General features: G+C 46.4%; 1 protein-coding gene across 1 annotated transcript in view; it reads left to right on the top strand.

The window, feature by feature from the left end:
• The window catches only part of Il1rl2 (interleukin 1 receptor like 2), a 28455-nt gene extending 10626 nt beyond the window's left edge, over positions 1-17829 (top strand). Inside the window, exons 6-12 of the mRNA XM_048353518.1 lie at positions 856-1021; positions 3505-3579; positions 5621-5750; positions 7039-7175; positions 10682-10825; positions 15600-15761; positions 17450-17829. Coding sequence (XP_048209475.1) covers positions 856-1021; positions 3505-3579; positions 5621-5750; positions 7039-7175; positions 10682-10825; positions 15600-15761; positions 17450-17829 — 1194 coding nt within the window. The remainder of the gene's footprint in view (positions 1-855; positions 1022-3504; positions 3580-5620; positions 5751-7038; positions 7176-10681; positions 10826-15599; positions 15762-17449) is intronic.
• The last annotated feature ends 975 nt before the right edge of the window (positions 17830-18804 follow it).

The raw sequence follows: 18804 nt of genomic DNA on the forward strand, positions 1-18804 counted from the left end.
TATCACTCTCTTTAACTTATAAAATATTTGTTGTCAAATCTTCTGGAGATGTATGCTGTATCTATCACCTGTCTACCTATCTATCTAGCTCTCTATCATCACTCATCTATGTGTCATCTATCTGTCTTTTATCTATTGATCTATCTATCTATCTGTGCTGGAACTTGCCAACTTGAATGGACTGGGAAGTGCCTAGGAGCCTAGGGAAGGACATCTCTGAGAAAGCATGTGAGAACCTTTCCAGACAGAATTCGTTAACAGGGGAAGACCTGCTTTGATATAGGTGGTACCATCACATAGGCTGGGACCCAGATGAAAATAAGAGGTGGAAAAGAAGAAAGCCAGCTTCTGTAGACAGTCTTTTCTCTCTCCTTGGCTGCTGTGATCAGTTCTTCTCCACCATGCCTTCCTTACTATGATGAACTAAAATATCTGAAACAGTGGACATGATTCTTTTATCCCTTAAGTTTTTATTGTCAGCGATTTTGTCACAGTGATGACAAAGTGACTAGCACACTAAATACCCATCCACGCCTCTATCTACCTGTCATCTCCAACCATCTATCCTTGCATGTGTGTATACGTCTACATATTCTTATATGATGTATATGTGTAGGTATAGATGGATGAATGGCATATCATCTGCTATCTATCTATCTATCATGTGTATTATCATCTATCTTTTATCACTGTTATCTCTCTATCTACATACTGTATTTATCTATTTCTATTGTTTTCTGGTTAGACTGTGAATAATCAAACGTCTAAGGGACAAAAGATTTCTTATTGATGAGAACAAAGCTGGTATTCCCAAAAAGTTATTGAATTTACTTCTTTATTTACTTTTGAATTTAGGGCTGTGACGAGATTGAATCCAGAGGGAAACGGTTTGAAGCTCGAGAAAGGAGACTCTATGTGAACCCCGTGTCTGAGGAGGACAATGGTACCTATGCCTGCAGGGCTAGCCTGAATCATAATGGGACACAGTACACAGTTTTAAATAGCATCTCGGTGGACATCGGTAAGTATGTTCACATCTGTTGCTTGGTCTTCCTTTTGTCTTTGCATAAGCTGGCTGGCTTCAGGTTTTGAGCAATGATGATCTGGATCTTGATTTTCCTGAAGCATGTCACTAAAATATGATTATCTCAAATATGCTACAGTTAGAAAAGAAGGGTAAAGGCATAATTTTTTTCTCCTCCCCCTAAGCCCCTCAAATCAGAATACTTAAAATTCTTTGTTGAATTGTGAAAGTTAAGCAAGATCATAAACACAGAGTGATACCTAGGATGACTAACAAAGTGTAGGCATTTAGTACATGATAGGTATTATTAATATTACTTGTTTCCTTCATCTTTCACTTGTAAATACTTTGGTGAGCCATTCCAGTATTGACTTCCTCTGATTTGAGCTCTGTGAAGTTCAAGGTCTTTGGGACATGGTTCTTGGGTAACTTACTAATTATGAGGTATCAAATATGACCAGCATGTTTCTGTCAAATATGTGCTCTGGGAATTCAAAAGGAGAATCTTGGAAGTTGAAGAAACACTAAAAATAATCAAGCTTGAGACATTAACATTATAGAGGCCTAGGAGAAGACCAAATTATCAATGTTCACAAAGCTGATTGATAGCAAAAACAGGGCCATATGGCCTTGAATGATCAAGAAAGCACTTTCTTTCTTAAATGCAGTGGACAAGGAATTCTTCTATGTCCCCATCCCTCCCTCCCTCCCTCCCTCGCTCCCTCCCTCCCCCTCCCTTCCTTCCTCTCTCTCTTTCTTCCTTTCCCTCGCCCTCTCTCCCTTCTTTTTGTATTATTATTGCTATTACTACTACTACTATAATTAGTGGCACCAGGGATTGAATTCAGGACTTTGCAATTGCTGGGCAGGCACTCTACCAGTTGAGTCGGGCCTCTAGTCTTTTTTTGTGTGTGTTTGTTAATTTCAAGAGAGGGTATTACTTTATGGCAGGGCTGTTCTGGGCTGTAATCCCACTCCTTGTGTTTCCACATTGCTGGAGTTACAGGCACTTGCCACTGTGTCCAGCCATTGTGCACCCCCCCCCCCGCCCCCGGTAGCTAGGTAGGTGCCCTCACCTCTCTAGTAGCTAGAATTAGACGCGTGAGTCATCATGCCAGTCTAAGGGGTGTTTCTTGTGTTATTTCATTTAGAGGAAAAGAAAGAAAGGTTGACTATTCCTTTGGCTCATGCCTTCATGTTTCTCACTAATGTAGAAAGTGAACCACTTAGCCAGTTCTCGATGGGGGCTCCCCTGGGGGACGTGTCTGTCCAGCCTGAGTTCTCTGCTGCCCTACTCGTGAAGCTGATGCCGATCCAGGATGCCCCCTTGAGTATGGCCATCCAGCAACTTGCCGAATGCCAGCCCTTTTCCTCCCACTCACAAGTTGCTTATGCGAGTGAAGTGATTTTTGTTAGCCTCTAACTTTTTTTAAATTTAAATTTTAGTTTTTTTTTTTTATTATTTATCACAGTATCTATCCCCTGGGAAACCTATCATGACTATTGAGTGACTATCGCATCCTATGGAGAACTTCTATCTTTGGTCACAGTGTTAGGAGCTCTTGGTTTGAGCCTCTAATTTTCATTTTCTTCACTAAGAGCCTCTTCACGAAGAAGATAAATTGCAATAGATTTAATGCTTGTCCTGCTCTCAAGCGTTCCTCTCTGAAAGTAGGCACCTCCTTCCTCTTGCTCACATTTGAGTCGCAGTGCCCTCCTGTAGGCATAGATCCCCTTACGGACTGAGTGACTGACTACATGGTGACTTAGTGCTAATTATACGAAAGGTGAAAATTCGAACAGAAAACTGGAGAATACCTGAAGGATTGCTGGGTCCAAGAGTCCATATTTCATGTTTCTTCAACTATCATTTCTTCACCATTGATCTATGTTAGGAATTACCTTAAGTGCTGGTAATTCAAACATGAAAAGCTTTGCTCCTTCTATTGAGAAATGATCAGCCAGGCACTTGTAATCCTAGCTATTTAGGAGGCTGAGATTTGAGGATTGTCGTTCAAAGCCAACCGAGGTAGAAAAGATCATGAGACACTGGGTTGTTGTTGTTGTTTTTTTTCTGGTTGTGGGATTTGAACTCAAGGCCTGACTGAGTATAGTCCCTGAGCTTTTTCACTCAAGGCTAGTGTTCTACCACTTTTAGACACAATGCTACTTCTAGTTTTCTGGTGGTTAATTGGAGATAAGAGTCTCACTAGAGATAAGTGTCTCCTGAGAAGGTAAGATTACAAGTGTGAGCCACCAGTACCTAGTTTCCATGAGACTCTTATCTCCAATTAACCACTACAAAACCAAAAATCAAATATGATCATGGCATAAGTAAATTCTTTTGGTAGCTCAGTTTTGTCTTGACCAATTCTTATTGAAGGTCTGTTCCCACGCCAGCTTTCCTAACACTGCCTTGAAAGACTTCGGGATATGTTGTATTTGGAACTGATGGGATTTCTGTGGGTTTGGTTTCTTAGCAGAAAGAATTGGAAATGGAGGAAGAATCCCTAAAATAATTTATCCAAAAAACCACTCCATTGAAGTGGAACTTGGTAAGTAAAGCCATTGAAGTCCTTGATATGGCCAGGGCCAGTTTTAGAGAGGTACATGTTTTCTAGTGATTGATTGTGTGGAATCTCAGGGATGAAGACTAGCTCCCTGCCCCCTATTCTGCCACCAGATACACTCTGAGACCATCCGGAGAGGCAGTAGATTAAAATGAGGACTGCTAAGGCTTGGGCCTCTTAGGGTATTGAGTTCTGGCTGTGAGCACTGTGAGTCTCAGTAATTATTATGAATATTTAAGCAATGGTGATAGAAATAAAAAAAATTCCCGAACTAGACAAGACATAATATAAAACTACTCACCAACAATGTTGGTCCAAAATTCTGGATTCTATTACGTAGTAATGGGTTATACATTAAAGGAGCAGGGGAAATTATTGTGTTATATTTCTTCATTTATTTGGGAAAAGATTAAAAAACAACAACTTGCTTCCTTTTGGGAGCTAAGTAGGGAAAAGAGGGTTCAGTTCTGTTTCGTTTTGTCTTTTGGTACCAGTCCTAGGGCTTGAATTCAGAGCCTGGGCCCTGTCCCTGAATATTGTTGCTCAAGCCTAGTGCTCTGCCACTTGAGCCTCAGCTCCACTTCTAGCTTTTTTGGTGGTTAGTTGGAGATAAGAATGTCATGGACTTTCTTGTCTGGGCTGTCTGTGAACTGTCCTCCACAGATGTCAGTCTCCTGAGTCAGTAAGAGTACAATGTGAACCACCAGTGTCTGACTTCAAGTTATTCTTTTAAAACTTAAAATAAAAAATAGAGTGGAAAGAAACCGTCAAACTCGTTGAGGACCTTCTGGAAACAAAATTGGACTCTTAGATTATTAAAACATAGCTGATAAGATTAAATCATATGCTAGAAACCACTAGGATTTTATATAACTCATTTCTTATTTTTCTTAAATGGTTTATGTTTGTAGTAATAGCTACTCAGAAAGCTGAGATGGGAGAATCACATTTCAAAGCCAGTCTGAGCAAGCAGACAAATCTGAGAGATTATTTTCTCCAGTTAACCAGCCAAAAGGCAGAAATGGAGGCCTGGCACACATGGTAGAGTGCCAGCCTCGAGCCAAATCTAAGTGACAGCTCAAGCCTGATCTCAAGCCTCAGTACCAGCACACGTTTTTTAAAGATACATATGAAAAAGTTTTTGCCTAAGCAGTTTATCACTTGCATAAAATGCCAGAAAAATCAGACTAGGTGATTTCAGTCTGATAATAATCTCTTTTTTTCTTTTATTTATTTTCCATTCATTTTTAAGCAGTCGTACAAAAGAGTTGCCATTCAACAAATGCGTATGTGAATACAATGGATCTTGATCAGTGTTCAGTCTGAAAATCATCTTTCAAGGCCAAAATGTATTACATAACACTTGGATCACTTTATGTGATTGCATTATTACAGTACTTCCCCAAATACATTTGTTTTTGCAATGCTGGGGACCCGGGGCTTTTCATATACCGGGCAAGTGTCCCAGCATTAAACTTGATTTCCAACGGCTCCCATACATGAGATTTGCATGTATCAGATAATAGTATTTTAAAATATAAAGCTGAAAGCTTCAGACATACTAGGCGATACAAACGAAAATTGTTTCAGTTGCACTGAGGAAACCAAAATCCAGGAGGTTACACATGTCCTGGTACCTATAATTCTACCTACTCAGCAGACTGAAATCTGAAGACAGAGGATCAAAGTCAGCCCAGGAGGACAGATCCGAAAGACTATTTTCTCTGGTTAATCAGCAAAAAATTGAAATGGAGGAATGGTTCAAGTGATAGCACTCCAGCCACCAGCAAAAAATTCAGGCAAGAGCATGTGGCTCTGAATTCAGTCCACAGCACTGGTGTACTGGTATACATATGTGCTTGTGTATGCACACACACACGATTAAAATTGACCCAGTGATATTTCTGGTAATCAAAGAGATTTAATACCCAATGGCGAAGTGCATTTGTTTATCATTTGTCAATCAATTTGAACCATTACGAACGGGTGGAATTTCATGTAACGTCTCTGAGTTGGATTGCTGTAGGCTCCCGCCTCATTGTGGACTGCAATATAACCGATGTGAAGGAGAACACAAACCTGAGGTGCTGGAAAGTCAACAACAGCCTGGTGGATGATTACTACAATGACTCCAAGCGCATTCGAGAAGGAGTCGAGTAGGTGCTTCACTCTTCTGGCTTCCTGTCCTGTGTGACGTGGCTGGTACCACTCCCTGCCTCCTGTCACTGCTCTTGGCATTGTCTTTTGAAGATCCCCCTGCGCCTCTGCTTTGGGGACGTGTGGGATACGCGTGTTAGTAAGGATTCCAACTTAGCTCGGCACATGTGGCGAAGTGTGCAGCGTGCCTTACCTAAAGGGCATCCACTTCTCCCACCTGCAACGCAAATCCAGGCTGCCCCTAAAGTCACATCAGCAACCATAACCCTTCAAGGCTTAAACAGCACGACTAGCCCAAGGTGAGAGAGAAAGGTCACAGTTACTAGTAAACGGAGCGCAGAAAGAGTCTGGTAAGGGAACCTGGGCCAAGCTTCCCCCGACCCCTCACCCAAGAGGTTCTGCGTCCCTCCCCATGGCCTTCAACAGCTCTGGGTACAGGCCCCTAGACAACATGGCGTCACCATGGCTTGGGCGGCCATGCATTTGGGCCCTGGAGCATCTTCTTATGACCCATTCCTCCTTGAAGACTTACTTGCGCATGAACAGTGGTCAGGTTGGCCCCAAGAGCTGTGGGCCCGAATGGTCACCCAGTCAGAGGGGCTAAATGACCCACAGAGAGCTCGTGCAGGCTTCCCGGAGCCTCTGGCTGGGGTTGGGGACTCACAGAGCCTATGGGCTGTCCAATGATCTTCAGAGCCCTGGTGGCTGTCTCTTAGTTTGCCACTTACTAACTCCTATACCACACACCCCAGACAGTGCCCTCCCTTGGCGTCCCTCCCATCTAGGAGGAGCTCGGATTGATCTTTGTCTTCAATAAATCGTTGCTATTTTACTTCTCCCTCCGTGGCCAAGGACCCATTCCTTAAAACCATAGGGCCCAAGGCCTGGATCCAGAGGTGGAGATTTTCTACTGTTGGTACAAACTCAGTTTCTGGTGTTATAATTTGTGTGATATAAACCAGGACTCAGGAAGCCAGACGTAGGGCTTGTGTTGGGTCTGGCTGTGTGGGTGTGCGGGTCATTGCGGAGAGTCAAGGGAGACCAGGACTAGTGGTGGGGATTTACCACAGTCGCTCTTCTTTCAACTGTCCAGGAGAAAATGTAAATTTGTATCTACATCACGTAAACACCTATTTGCACCACTCCATGAGGTACTGGGAGGGTAAAAGGATGGTCCAACATTTTCTGCAGGACAAAGCACTTGGAATAAAGATGATGAAGTATTTGGGGTAAATATGATTTACGTGTTAATAACTGACTCTTTTTTAAATTTTTATTGTTTTACAGAACCAATGTCTCTTTTCCAGACCACTATTTTTACACGGTAAACATCACCTTCCAGGAAGTGAAGATGGAGGACTATGGCGTACCTTTCATGTGCCATGCTGGAGTATCTGTTGCGTACGTTGTGTTAAGGCTGCCAGGTAATTAATGCCTGAGTGGCCGTGTCTTCCCTCAGAGACCTGTCCACACCGGCGTGTGCTTTAGTGTGCACTCGTTTTCTCCTTCACTGCTGGGGCCAAGCCTTATTCCAGCTGTGCCCACTGAGCAGGAGCTCAGAGCCCCTGTGAACTTGACCGCAGGCTCTGTGGGCGCAGTGGGCCACCTGGGGGGTGGGGTGGAGGCCCAGGCTCATCCTTTTCCCTTGCCTGTATTTCCTCTGTCCACTGGCTTTCTGTGGAGTCGCCGGACCACGTTTCCCTGGCTGCTCATCTCCACCCATCCTGTGGTGGTACCTGTCGGGATCCTTTCTACATTGTCGTCCCTGATGACCTTCTCGCCTCTGGACAAGTCGATAGAAACAAAGTCCAAACCTTCATTGTGATCCCTCTCCGCACGTGTCAGCTCTGTCTTGCCCGTAGGGGGTTGGACGGAGGTGCATCAGCTCAGGTTAGAAAACGTTTCGTTGGTCTTCTCAAACACCCTGGCTCTCTTTCGGGTTTTCTTGCCTTTGCTAACGGTGCCTCTGTGACCGCCGCCTAACTCAGGCTCAAGATCCGTGTTCGTCTCGATCCCTTCCTCTTCTTCTTTTATGATGATGCCCAACGAACTGCTGAATGCTATAGTCTTCCTGCCCAGGACCTGCCGGTTTCACCTGTCCTCTCCTCTCCATTCCACTAAACTGGGCAACATTTCCAACTCAGATCTTTCAGGTTCTGGTTATGAGGTTCAGATTCTTGCCTTACCCTTGTTAGCTGTGTGGTCACAGCACTGATTCTTAACAACTCCGTGCCCAGGTTTCCTTTCTGTGAAATGGGGTTACAATAATACCTTCCTCTGAGGACAGTTGTTAGGAATGAGCTGGATATTTTTTTTTTTTACTTTTTAATTGTGTAACATAACATACATATATGGAAGAATATGTAGATAGATACAGCACATAAAATTACTGGATATTAAATGCATATAAAACCGCCACCTAGGTGAAGAAAAACAAACAAGCATTGTCAAACCTGAAGGGATCCCATGTGTTTTTACTGATCTAATACCACTTCCTTATTTAGGTAACTTCCTCTAACTTTCAGGAAAGTTATTTCTTTGCCTTGCCATTCATGCTTCTAGCCTGAAAATTACAGTATAGTATTGCCCTTATGGAGGGATTTATTTTGAGAGACTTAGACGATATGACTTGCTTCTTCTCTTAGGTGTTCTGGGATCTGTTGGTGCATAGATGTTGTAGCATGTGACTGTAGTCCATTGATTTTTCATTGCTCAGTGTTAATCCACTGAACAGCTGGGCCACTCTATATCCATTCTACAATAGCTATGTCATCATTTGAGTGGCTTCCACGTTGGGACTATTAACAAATAATGTATACAAATTCCTTTGCATATGTGTCCGGGTAGCCAAAATTTCTCTTTATACTATCTGCCTAGGAGTAGAATGACCAAATGAGAGCTTGTCACCAGCTTTTCTATACAATGCCATATTGTTCCCCAAGTTATGCTCTGTGCCCAAGTTATGAGGGAACCAAGTGACATAATATTGCAAAGATAATTTTAGGGCTCACATTTAGTGAGTCTTAGAAACTTGCATTTCTTTGCATTTCCTGTCTCTGGCCAACTGTGTGTGTGTACACACACACGTATACACACACACATCTGGGCCACCTCCTTTTCCTGGGGATGAAATTGATGCACCTGGCTCTGTATTCAGGCCTCCCCCATCTACCTCTTCCACTCATTGTCTCTCTTGTCTTCCATGTAGAACAGAGTCAGCTCAGAAACAAGGAATGGTTTTTCTATAGGTCCCGTACTTTGCTGTAGCCAGCACGGACAGGTTGAACTTGACTTGTGGGTGTCCCCTACCCTTTGGGACTTCACTGTCCTCTAGCAGAAATGTAGCTTGCCTTAACCCAACTACGTTAGACACTGGGCCACCATAGAGGAAAGAGGGGAAACTAATTGTAGGTCACTTTGGAGATGCCGTGGATTCTGTGGTCGGATCTGCAGTGGTTATCATTTGAATCTGCCTCAACCTGTAACCTTGAGAGCTTTATCTGGCAACCTAGCCCAAAGCTGGCTAATGGAGATTTCTTTGCTATTACCAATCTCTGAGAATTGACTAGCTAGAAGTGCTGGGACCAGAAGAATTTTCAGGCTAATCTTAGCCTCAGAGAAGTTAACACTGCTATCTGTTGACACCTGTCTTTCATGTGGGATGAACAGGGAGGGCTTACCCTTTATTTAAGCTGACTAAGAAACTGTTTCTTGCTAAATTCATCTCGGTTCCTACCAACACTCTTTGCACCGCGCACCTTGTTATATTGGCCTTGAGCTCCTAGGACTCTCGCCCTCTTAAACCCCAGCTTACGGCTGGCCTACTTGACTTGCCACTTCTCTGTGTGACTTCCTCATGTTTGTTGAAGACACCTCCAGGTTTGAATCGTACGTGGTTTGTTTGGGTCACTAGCAAGCGGTTTATATGGGCTGTACCCTTCTGTGATTTCATTTAGTCATTTGTCTTTCCCTGTCCTCTCAGTGGACAGCTGCTGCTGGTGGTCACAGGATCTCAAATCCTAAAGAGCATTTTTCACAGGGGTATCTGGCAAAACAGCAGTGTCCCCCCTACCCCCACCCCCACTTGCTTCTAGTTCAACTTAGGTACTCCTTTTGGACTTATTCATTAATGTCAAGTCTGAAGAAGAAGAGGCGCTCTCTTCCCTTTTCCCCGTTCCCCTTTCCATTCCTTCCTTCCTAGAGACTCCTTCTTTGGTAGCACAGATTCGGGCTGTGGCCAGGGTGGTGAGCCACACTTGGTTCCTCTTCGGGGTGTGTGGAGAGGCGGCTGGGGACTCAGACAACCAGAGGAACTGGTTTTGTTCCACAGCCATCTCCTGACGGCCCTGCCTTTGCGGTGTCCTCCCCCCCCCCCCCCCCCAGCACACAGCACACTCCCTAGCAAAGCAGGCCCTGTGCACCGCCTCTGGGAATGTCTCTCCATACACTGATGGCCCAAGCGTTGTGGGCCAGGGATTGGTGGAGCTAGAGAGACGGCTTAGGGAGACCGCGGATGGTACCTTGTGTAGAGGAGGAATTCTCCTGCTCAGACTTGAGGGACTTGGGAAGCAGTCCTAACAGGGCTAACATCGAGAGCCAGATCCTCCCCTGGGGAGCCTCCTGCTCACCACGTGGTCCTTGAACACGCAGCTTTGAAATCAGCCAATGTGCAGTGGGAGTCCTGCTATGTCCCCATCTGTCACCAGGGCCCTGCTGACTCTTCCTCTCCCGAGATTCCCAAGAATCCATTTGATGTTATGGTCCAGACCAGATTACTTTATGCCTGTATCTATTACTTAACTATCAAGAAACATCGAGACAGTATTCCCATGGAGGACTAATATATTTTAATCTAGTGTTTCTATGTGTTTTGTATGCTTAGACTTTTTGCGTTATTGAGAGTTTATTTCCCCCCCTCTGTCATTGGTAGCTCCAGATTTTCAAGCCTACTTGATAGGAGGGCTCGTCACCTTGGCAATTTTGGTTGTCTCTCTTCTGCTGATCTACAACAGCTTTAAGATTGACCTCGTACTTTGGTACCGAAGTGCCTTCTATTCTCCTGGGGCCTTGGCAGGTGAGTATGTTTCGTGGAACATGTCTCAAAATTGGTGTCTGCTCATCTGTATGGCACTTTCAATGCACTTTGTCGTGTTCGCTAAGCATAGCTTTCGTGTGTATTGGCAAATTTGGCAGCCCGGGCCTTTCCGGAACTTCCCATGCCACAGAGCAACGGTTTTGTCCATGATCAGCATCTTTGTCAGCAACAGCTTCCAGGCTGGTGGTTCTGGGAAAGAGGAGCAAAGCAGCAGGTGCAGTCTCCGCCTGGCTCCGCTGTAGCTGTGTGAGAGAGTCTTGCATCCTCTGGTGCTTGCACACAGTGCTGTCCACCATGGCGTCTCCTCAGTGACAGGACGGAGAGCAAGAACTACCTGGTCTTGTACCCGGGGGGCCTGAAGTCTCCACATCTCACAGATGGAGCAAGAAGCCACTGAGCTTGAACCTTAGTTCTCCACGAACTCGAATCTTAGTTCTCCATGAACTCTTTGTGTGAAATTAGGGAGACGTACTTTCCTTCTCTTTCCTGACTATAAGAAGGAGGAATGGAAGGAGGAGAAAGAAGGCAGGGCATAAAGGAACGAAAGAGAGAGAAGGAGGGAGGAGAGAGAAGGGAAAGATGGGAGGGAGGGAAGGAGAGAAGGAAGGAAGAAAGGAAAGAAAGAAGGAAGGAATGAGTAAAGACCCACTTTTCCTTCACATGGTGCTGAAGGAGTCACTGAGCTGAAGCTAAGAAAGAGGAGACTGAGGCACAGGAAGCTCCATTGCTAGTCTGCCTCCAACCGACACAGTGAATGGCTCCCCACTGCTGATTTCTTCTCACACAGACATGAGTGGTTGGGTTGCATGCTGTTTCCTGACAACCGGGAGTGTGTTGCTGTCCATGATCTTTCTGGAAGATCGGGCTGCTCTGGCCCCTTGACATGTGTCCCACTGATTCACCAGTACTCTCGTGATTGTGATTAAGGCAGTGCTGTGCAGAGTCCCCGAGGAAGCTGCCTGTCAGTGAGGCTGAGGTTAGCAGCAAGTGGAAAGGGGAATGGTGACTCACCCAGCAGCTAAGACGCAGGGAGCCCCGCCCAGCCCAGATTCTGCCAGACAAGTACAGCTCAGCTGAGGATCTCATCAGGAGAGCTGGCAGGCTCGTTTCCTTTCCTTTCCTTTGTTTGTTTGGGGTTACTTTCCCCTTTAAGTTCCCTGAAGTGTGCGTCTTGCTTGTGATTAAGGTTTCTACCCCTCAGTCCATGAGAACCGCCCTGCAGTAGGCCATTGAGTATTGGCTTTGACTTTGAGTCAGCGATGAGGCTCTGAGGTTGTTCCCAGGTTCAACTTTGCATCTTTTGAGGAAGATTTCCTGATTTCTCTGGGAAGACAGCATAGTAGATGGCCAGTGAGCAAGAGGAAGACAGAGAAAGCATGTCCTTGGGACAAGTCATTTGCTCCAATGAGGGTCCTCAAGCTTTGTCACACTCTTCATAGGTGAATAGAACTTGTTGTTATGGTTTGAGTCTGGTGGAAGTCAGGGGGTTCTGGCAGTTTCTTCAGGTCATAGGGATTTTCCAAATTCACCCATCAGGTGTGCATGTCTGAGCCAGAATGACAAGATCTGTACAAACATCTAGAGAAGTGTCTCCTCTTACCCAAAGTAGGTGCATTCATGGAGAATGCCCAGGATGGACGGAGGGATTAAACACAAAGCAAACATTTTATGACAATAGACTTGATCAGGAAGTGAGGAGTACTAAGAGGTCTGCAGCAATGTTGCGGCTTAATTTTCCCTGGTCAATGTGTCTGGAATTATGCAAGGCTTCACTAGGAATCATCCACTGTGATCTTGGATATCATCTCCATGAAACACAAGCATTGATGGACCCGCACGGCAGACATCAGGCTCAGACCAACATTTCAGTCTGCATTATAACCGTGACTCTGACTTCTCTAAAAGAGAAAGGTTTTTCAGAATAGATTTTATCCACATTTTGTGGTTTTGTCCTTAGTGATATGAGAAATGGCGTTTTTAAAGGTGAATTTGTAAAATGTGTCCAAATTCTTTTATTGGTTTAATACATTAAATATCATCTCATAAAAAAGCAAAGCAAGGGCTGGGGATATAGCCTAGTGGCAAGAGTGCCTGCCTCGGATACACGAGGCCCTAGGTTCGATTCCCCAGCACCACATATACAGAAAACGGCCAGAAGCGGCGCTGTGGCTCAAGTGGCAGAGTGCTAGCCTTGAGCGGGAAGAAGCCAGGGACAGTGCTCAGGCCCTGAGTCCAAAGCCCAGGACTGGCCAAAAAAAAAAAAAAAGAAAAAGCAAAGCAAAACAGGCACAAAGGGAGAGAAACAGAGAATAGTAAAATAAATCAGGGTTCAGCAGTGTTAGTGACATGTTTCAGTTGTTAAACGTAAATTTGCTGGTCCTCAAACACTTTCAATTGCTTGTGAGTGCTTCTAGCTATTTTCTGGAGTTTATTTCCAAAGGATAAAAGGATATGTTAAGGAGTCATCACTTAAAAGGGGTTGTTTTAAGGAACCTTGCCCACAACCATATTCCCATGATACATATGGTAGTATGTTTTATGTGACTTAGTGTCTTACGGCATGTTGGGCTAAACATACCGACTCTCATGAAATTTAGTTTAAGGCGCTTTCACAAAAGTGCAATTGAACCTTTCTGATTTTTCTACAGCTCTAAGTTGATCAAATCTGAAATTTAGCAATAATGCATGGAGAGAAAACGGAGAATCAAATAATCCTTTGACAATCTGCAAGACTGTCAAGATATTAACACAATTCACACAAATGTATTTTGCACATTTTGCATAAAATATAGAACACTAATATACTAATGTACATATTCTAATCGGGGCATATACGGAGCTTTAACATCACAGGCAGAGTTGAATCTCCTTGAAAATGGAAGAGCAGAGACTTGAGGAAGATGAACCATCATCTCCCCTTTCTAGAGAGTGGGCAGTATGAGCGGCGGCTAGCATGGCCCGGTTTCCTCAGAACACTGAGTAGGAAGACTACATTTCTGGAATGTTCTTGATGGAATAGACCATTGGCAAATGTCTAAGCCATCCCCATTTGCTACTGTGTTGCCACCCTCGCTGCTAGTCTAGTAACGGTGGTGGGGAGCAAATGACCTCCAAACCTCATAGACGAAAGCCATCGTTCATTAGACTTAGGCAGTCTTTGAGCTGATGGTGTGGGCAAGCACAGAGAACCACGGTCATGTCCAAGGCTTCAGCTGGGCCTGGAAGTTGCCTTGGCCAGGCACCTCTCCTAGCAGTCACTGCTCACAGACATGCCTGGCTCTTCAGAGTAAGGGTCGAGCGTCAGGGAGTCAACCAAAGCCATGTTTTCTTGCATTATGTAGAGCCTGATTTCTAGTGTTCATTCCACCCTATGCATCTAGATTCAGTGGCAGAAGCCTACCTGATTTCAAAGCACTAGAGATAAGTACACGCTGTCTCTTCGTGGGATGTGGCAAAGCCTGAAAGACATGTAGGACCAGAAGTGTGGCCCCCGGAGGCCATGAAGGGAGAATGTAGTCGGGGAGAGTTTCACAGTGCTAAGCCCCCAGCCTAGCGAGACACAAAACAAAATGGAAGAGCTTGGTCAGGAAAAAAATGACCAAACCATTGAGACATTTTTCTATTTAGAGTTTTTGAAAGACGCAACACTTCTTGCCACCCAATTCTTGTAATTTTTCCCCCCCAGTTCTGGGGCTTGAACACTGGGCCTGGGTACTGTCCCTGAGCTCCAGTGCTAGAGGTTTCTGCTCTACCACTTGAGCCACAGCTCCACTTCCAGCCCACAGACTTTCCTGCCCCCGCTGGCTTTGACCTGGGCTGGCTTTCAACTGGAACCCTCAGATCTCAGCCTCCTGAGTAGCTAGGATTACAGGCACGAGGAAAACCGGTGTCTCAGAAACGTGTCTGGTTGAGATAAACAGTATGGAACATGAGCATGCGAACGAGCAAACACTTCAGCAAAAGCAAGTGGTTTATGTTTCATCTGAGCCAGTGGAAGAAAAGAAGCAGAGTGAGAGAAGAGATGCACTGGCTCCAGCCAGGAGACATAGAGCAACCTCAGACACGACAACAGCTCCATGAACAGAAGAGGCTGAGAGAAGGGACAAGCATCTCTTGCGCGTATTCTTTGCGAGTTGGTTTGGAGGCCTCCAGATGGGAGGGGATTGTCCCTTCTTTCTGTCTCCTATGTTTGTTTAGCTGTTGTCAGCCTGTGGCTCCTTCGGTTGCTTTATTTCTATGTAGGTGAACAATTAAATGGTGGGGCTTACTCAACGCTGCACTGCAAGTACGTGCTCAGTGTGTGGCGGCGGGCGGGGTACTCAGTACCACAGAGTGGACCCAGTGCCTCATTTTCTCCGCGATGAATTCGCTGCTGGGTCTCCATTTTTGGAGAGATTGAGCCCATCTTTTGTGGCACAGTTGGGCCCACACTTCTTGCCCAGGACCTGCTGAGATCCATTGCAGGCAGCAGGAACAGAGACCTAGAAGACTTGGAATGGAATTAGGGATCCCGGGAATGGCTTCCCCCCCCGTCCTGCCTCAGCTTCACTCCCCAGGGGTGGGAATGAGGCCGTGCCCCCTCCCCAGGTCTGTCACAGAGCAGCTGCAGGAGTGACATATAGTGGCATGGGAGTGCCAAGGCAGTCAGAGGGACGCCTAACGGGCATCATGGTAGCAAGCGCAGTGTTCATTCACCTGCTCACCTGAGGAAATGTTGTGGAATCACCACCAACCTGTCTCGTTTCCTGTCCAGACAGGAAGCTGTACGATGCTTACGTCTTATACCCCAAGCCTCAGAGAGAAAGCGAGAGCCATGATGTGGACACCCTGGTGTTGACGTTCCTGCCAGAGGTGCTGGAGCAGCAGTGTGGATACAAGTTGTTTATATTCGGCAGGGATGAATTCCCTGGACAAGGTGTGTTTCCAGTGAGGTATAAGACAACCGATGAATAAGGTACAAGGCCAAGTGTGGTGGCTCACATCTGTAATCCTAGCATGAGGGAGGCAGAAGGGGGAGGACAGAAAGTTCAAGTTCAGCTGGAGCAATACCGTGTACTCCTATCTCAAGAAATAGAGGGTGTTGGAGGGCTTTGTTCTACCTTCACATCGCAGATGCTTCCTCTTCCTGAAGTTAGTCTGACCAGAGCCCCCAGCCTCCATGCCCCGTGGTAGAGCCATGCCTTTTTCTTTCCTTAGGCCCCTGGCTACGGCTCCGTGGTGGTGATTCCTAGCTGCGAGGCTCTGGACCTCACTTTGGAGTAGGGACATGGTTAACATGCATAGGTATCGATGCCTGAAAAGAAGCAAGTGCCCCGCCTGGGACCATAAGTGCTATTTTGCATCTGTTGAAATATGCAAATACAATCATGTTTAAAGGTGATTTTGGAAGCCTTAACCCTGATGTAGCTCAGAGGACTAAACTGGGAGGAGACCAGCTTGGCGCTCACCACACACCAGACTCAGCAGGAAGTTGAGTTCCATTCCGTCTCCTTGACTCTTTCTCTTTGAAGACTGCACAATAAAATGACTGAACACACTGGCGGTTCACGCCTTTAATCCCAGCTACTCAGGAGGCTGAGATCGAAGGATCAAAGATCGAAGCCAGCACCGGCAGGAACGTTCATGAGGCACTTACCTCCAATTAAACACCACAAAAGCTGGAAGTGGCGCTGTGGCTCAGTGGTAGAGCACTAGCCTCGATTAAAAAGAAGCTCAGGGACAGTGCCCAGGTCCTGAGTGTTAAGCCCCAGGACCAGCATACACACACACACACACACACACACACACACACACACACACACACGACTGAACACTCAACCTACTTTCTACTTACCAGGAAATAGTATTCATTTAGTTATTCAACAAATACTTAGCAAGTACATCTGTATGTTAGGTTCTGCTCTGGGCACTAGAAATACAAAAATGAGCCATCTAGACAAAGAACCTGTCCTTAGTGAGGTAATGGTGGTGACTGTTCACGTGTTATAGAATGTGACTGCTGGCCAGTGAGTGCTTGTAGAGAGAGCCGAGGGTGTAGAGAGCTTTCCACTTCTCTCCCCAATTACAACTGTGTTATTTGGCTTATTAATTAGCCATATACATTCTGACTGTTCTAATCACTGTAATAAATAAGAGGAGAATATAAATACAAGGTTAACATAACACTTAGTTCTCTCCCATTCTTTTAAACTCTACTTTGGGAAAAGGGTATGTTCAGTATCTAATATAGACCAGACTGTTGTGAGACACACTTGTTGGCTGAAGAAAGAGACCTAGCAACAGACTATCAATGCGCTTTGTGATCATAGAAGGCCAGTTCTCCACCAAGCCAAGAGGACTGACTTCACAGGGTAGCGACAGACGTCAGATGCCTTGGACTCAGGGCTTGAGCACTGTCCCTGGCTTCTTTTTGCTCAAGGCTAGCACTCTACCACTTGAGCCACAGCGCCACTTCTGGCTTTTTCTGTTTATGTGGTGCTGAGGAATCGAACCAGGGCTTCATGTATAGGAGGCAAGCACTCTTGCCTCATCATATAGGCCATATTCCCAGCCCCAATGTCTCTGCTGCTTTAATCACGTGAGCTCCTGAATCTTCCTCTCCAGCCGTGGCCAACGTCATCGATGAGAATATCAAGCTGTGCAGGAGGCTGATGGTCATTCTGGCTGCAGAATCGCTGAGTCTGGGACTCTCCAAGAGCTGGTCGGAAGAGCAAATTGCTGTCTACAATGCCCTCATCCAGGACGGCATGAAGGTCATTCTGATCGAGCTGGGGACCATCGAGGACTACAGCGCCATGCCCGAGTCAATTCAGTACATCCGACAAAAGCACGGCGCCATCCGGTGGCGCGGGGACTTCGCGGAGAGGTCCCCGTGTGCCAAAACCAAGTTCTGGAAAGAGGTGAGGTATCACATGCCGCCCAGAAGATACCCACCGTCTTCCCCCGGCCACAGGGGCGGGGGCCCGGGGCTGGCCGCCCAGTGACCCACAGGACAGCTCACCGAGGCTGCCTGGCCCTGCTTGCCAGGAGGTCCATGTGTGTCCTTGGTGTTCGTTCCGTTGGATGAAGACGGTGGCTCTCCCACGAGCAGGCCCTTGTGAAACACCTGAGTGGATCCTGAACGCGCAGGGATCCTCCCTAAGCATGGGGCAGGGAGAGAGAGCCGCAGGATCCTGCTGGACTAGGCGATGGAGGGCCGCAGAGGTGGTGGTCCTCGTATTAGATGGGTCGGCCTTGGTGTCTGAGAAGCAAGTCTGATGCCAAGAGGCCGGCCACAGTTTCCGCCTGGGGCCTGCCGACTTGTGAGGATTTTCCTCCTTTACCTTTTAGGCAACTACGTCCATCAGCGTTTTGCCTTTTGTCCGGGCTTGCCTGCATTGCAGTCCTGCTACTATGCTTCCCCTTGCGGCTGGGATGACAACTGCCCACCATCACCCCCAGCTTTGTCTGCCCAGATGGGAGGTTCCACCTTTTAACCTTGTCTGGCCTCAAAGCACGAGCCTCCTGATCTCAGCCTCCCACGTAACTAGGATGACAGAATTCTGCTGGACCGTGCCTTCCTTAGCATTGTAAGCTTTTGATGAGCGACAAGTCAGATCAGGATAGAACAGTTAACACTGTGTTTTAAGTACTAAAATGGGCATCAACCTCATCGCTACTTTGCCCGAATATAACTTGGGGAAATTTGCTACCGTCCAACCCCGTCATGCTGCCGTTGGTACACCAAGACTTCGTTGGCGGCTCTAACAAAGGAGCGAGCACCGGGACCAGACTCGGTGACTGGCAAGAGTGGGAGTCAGAGGGCAAGTTAGGAAAACACACTGAGGGGGGTTGGGGTGGAGGGGGTGGGTGAGGAGGAAACGGGGTTCTGTGGGCCTGGGCCCTCACTTGCAGGCAGTGGGTGGCACTCGGCCTCGTGGATACTAAGGGGCTCACCCCAATCTCTTAAGAGCTGCTGT

The sequence above is a fragment of the Perognathus longimembris genome, chromosome 8, assembly GCF_023159225.1.
Source record: "Perognathus longimembris pacificus isolate PPM17 chromosome 8, ASM2315922v1, whole genome shotgun sequence".
NCBI lineage: Eukaryota > Metazoa > Chordata > Mammalia > Rodentia > Heteromyidae > Perognathus > Perognathus longimembris.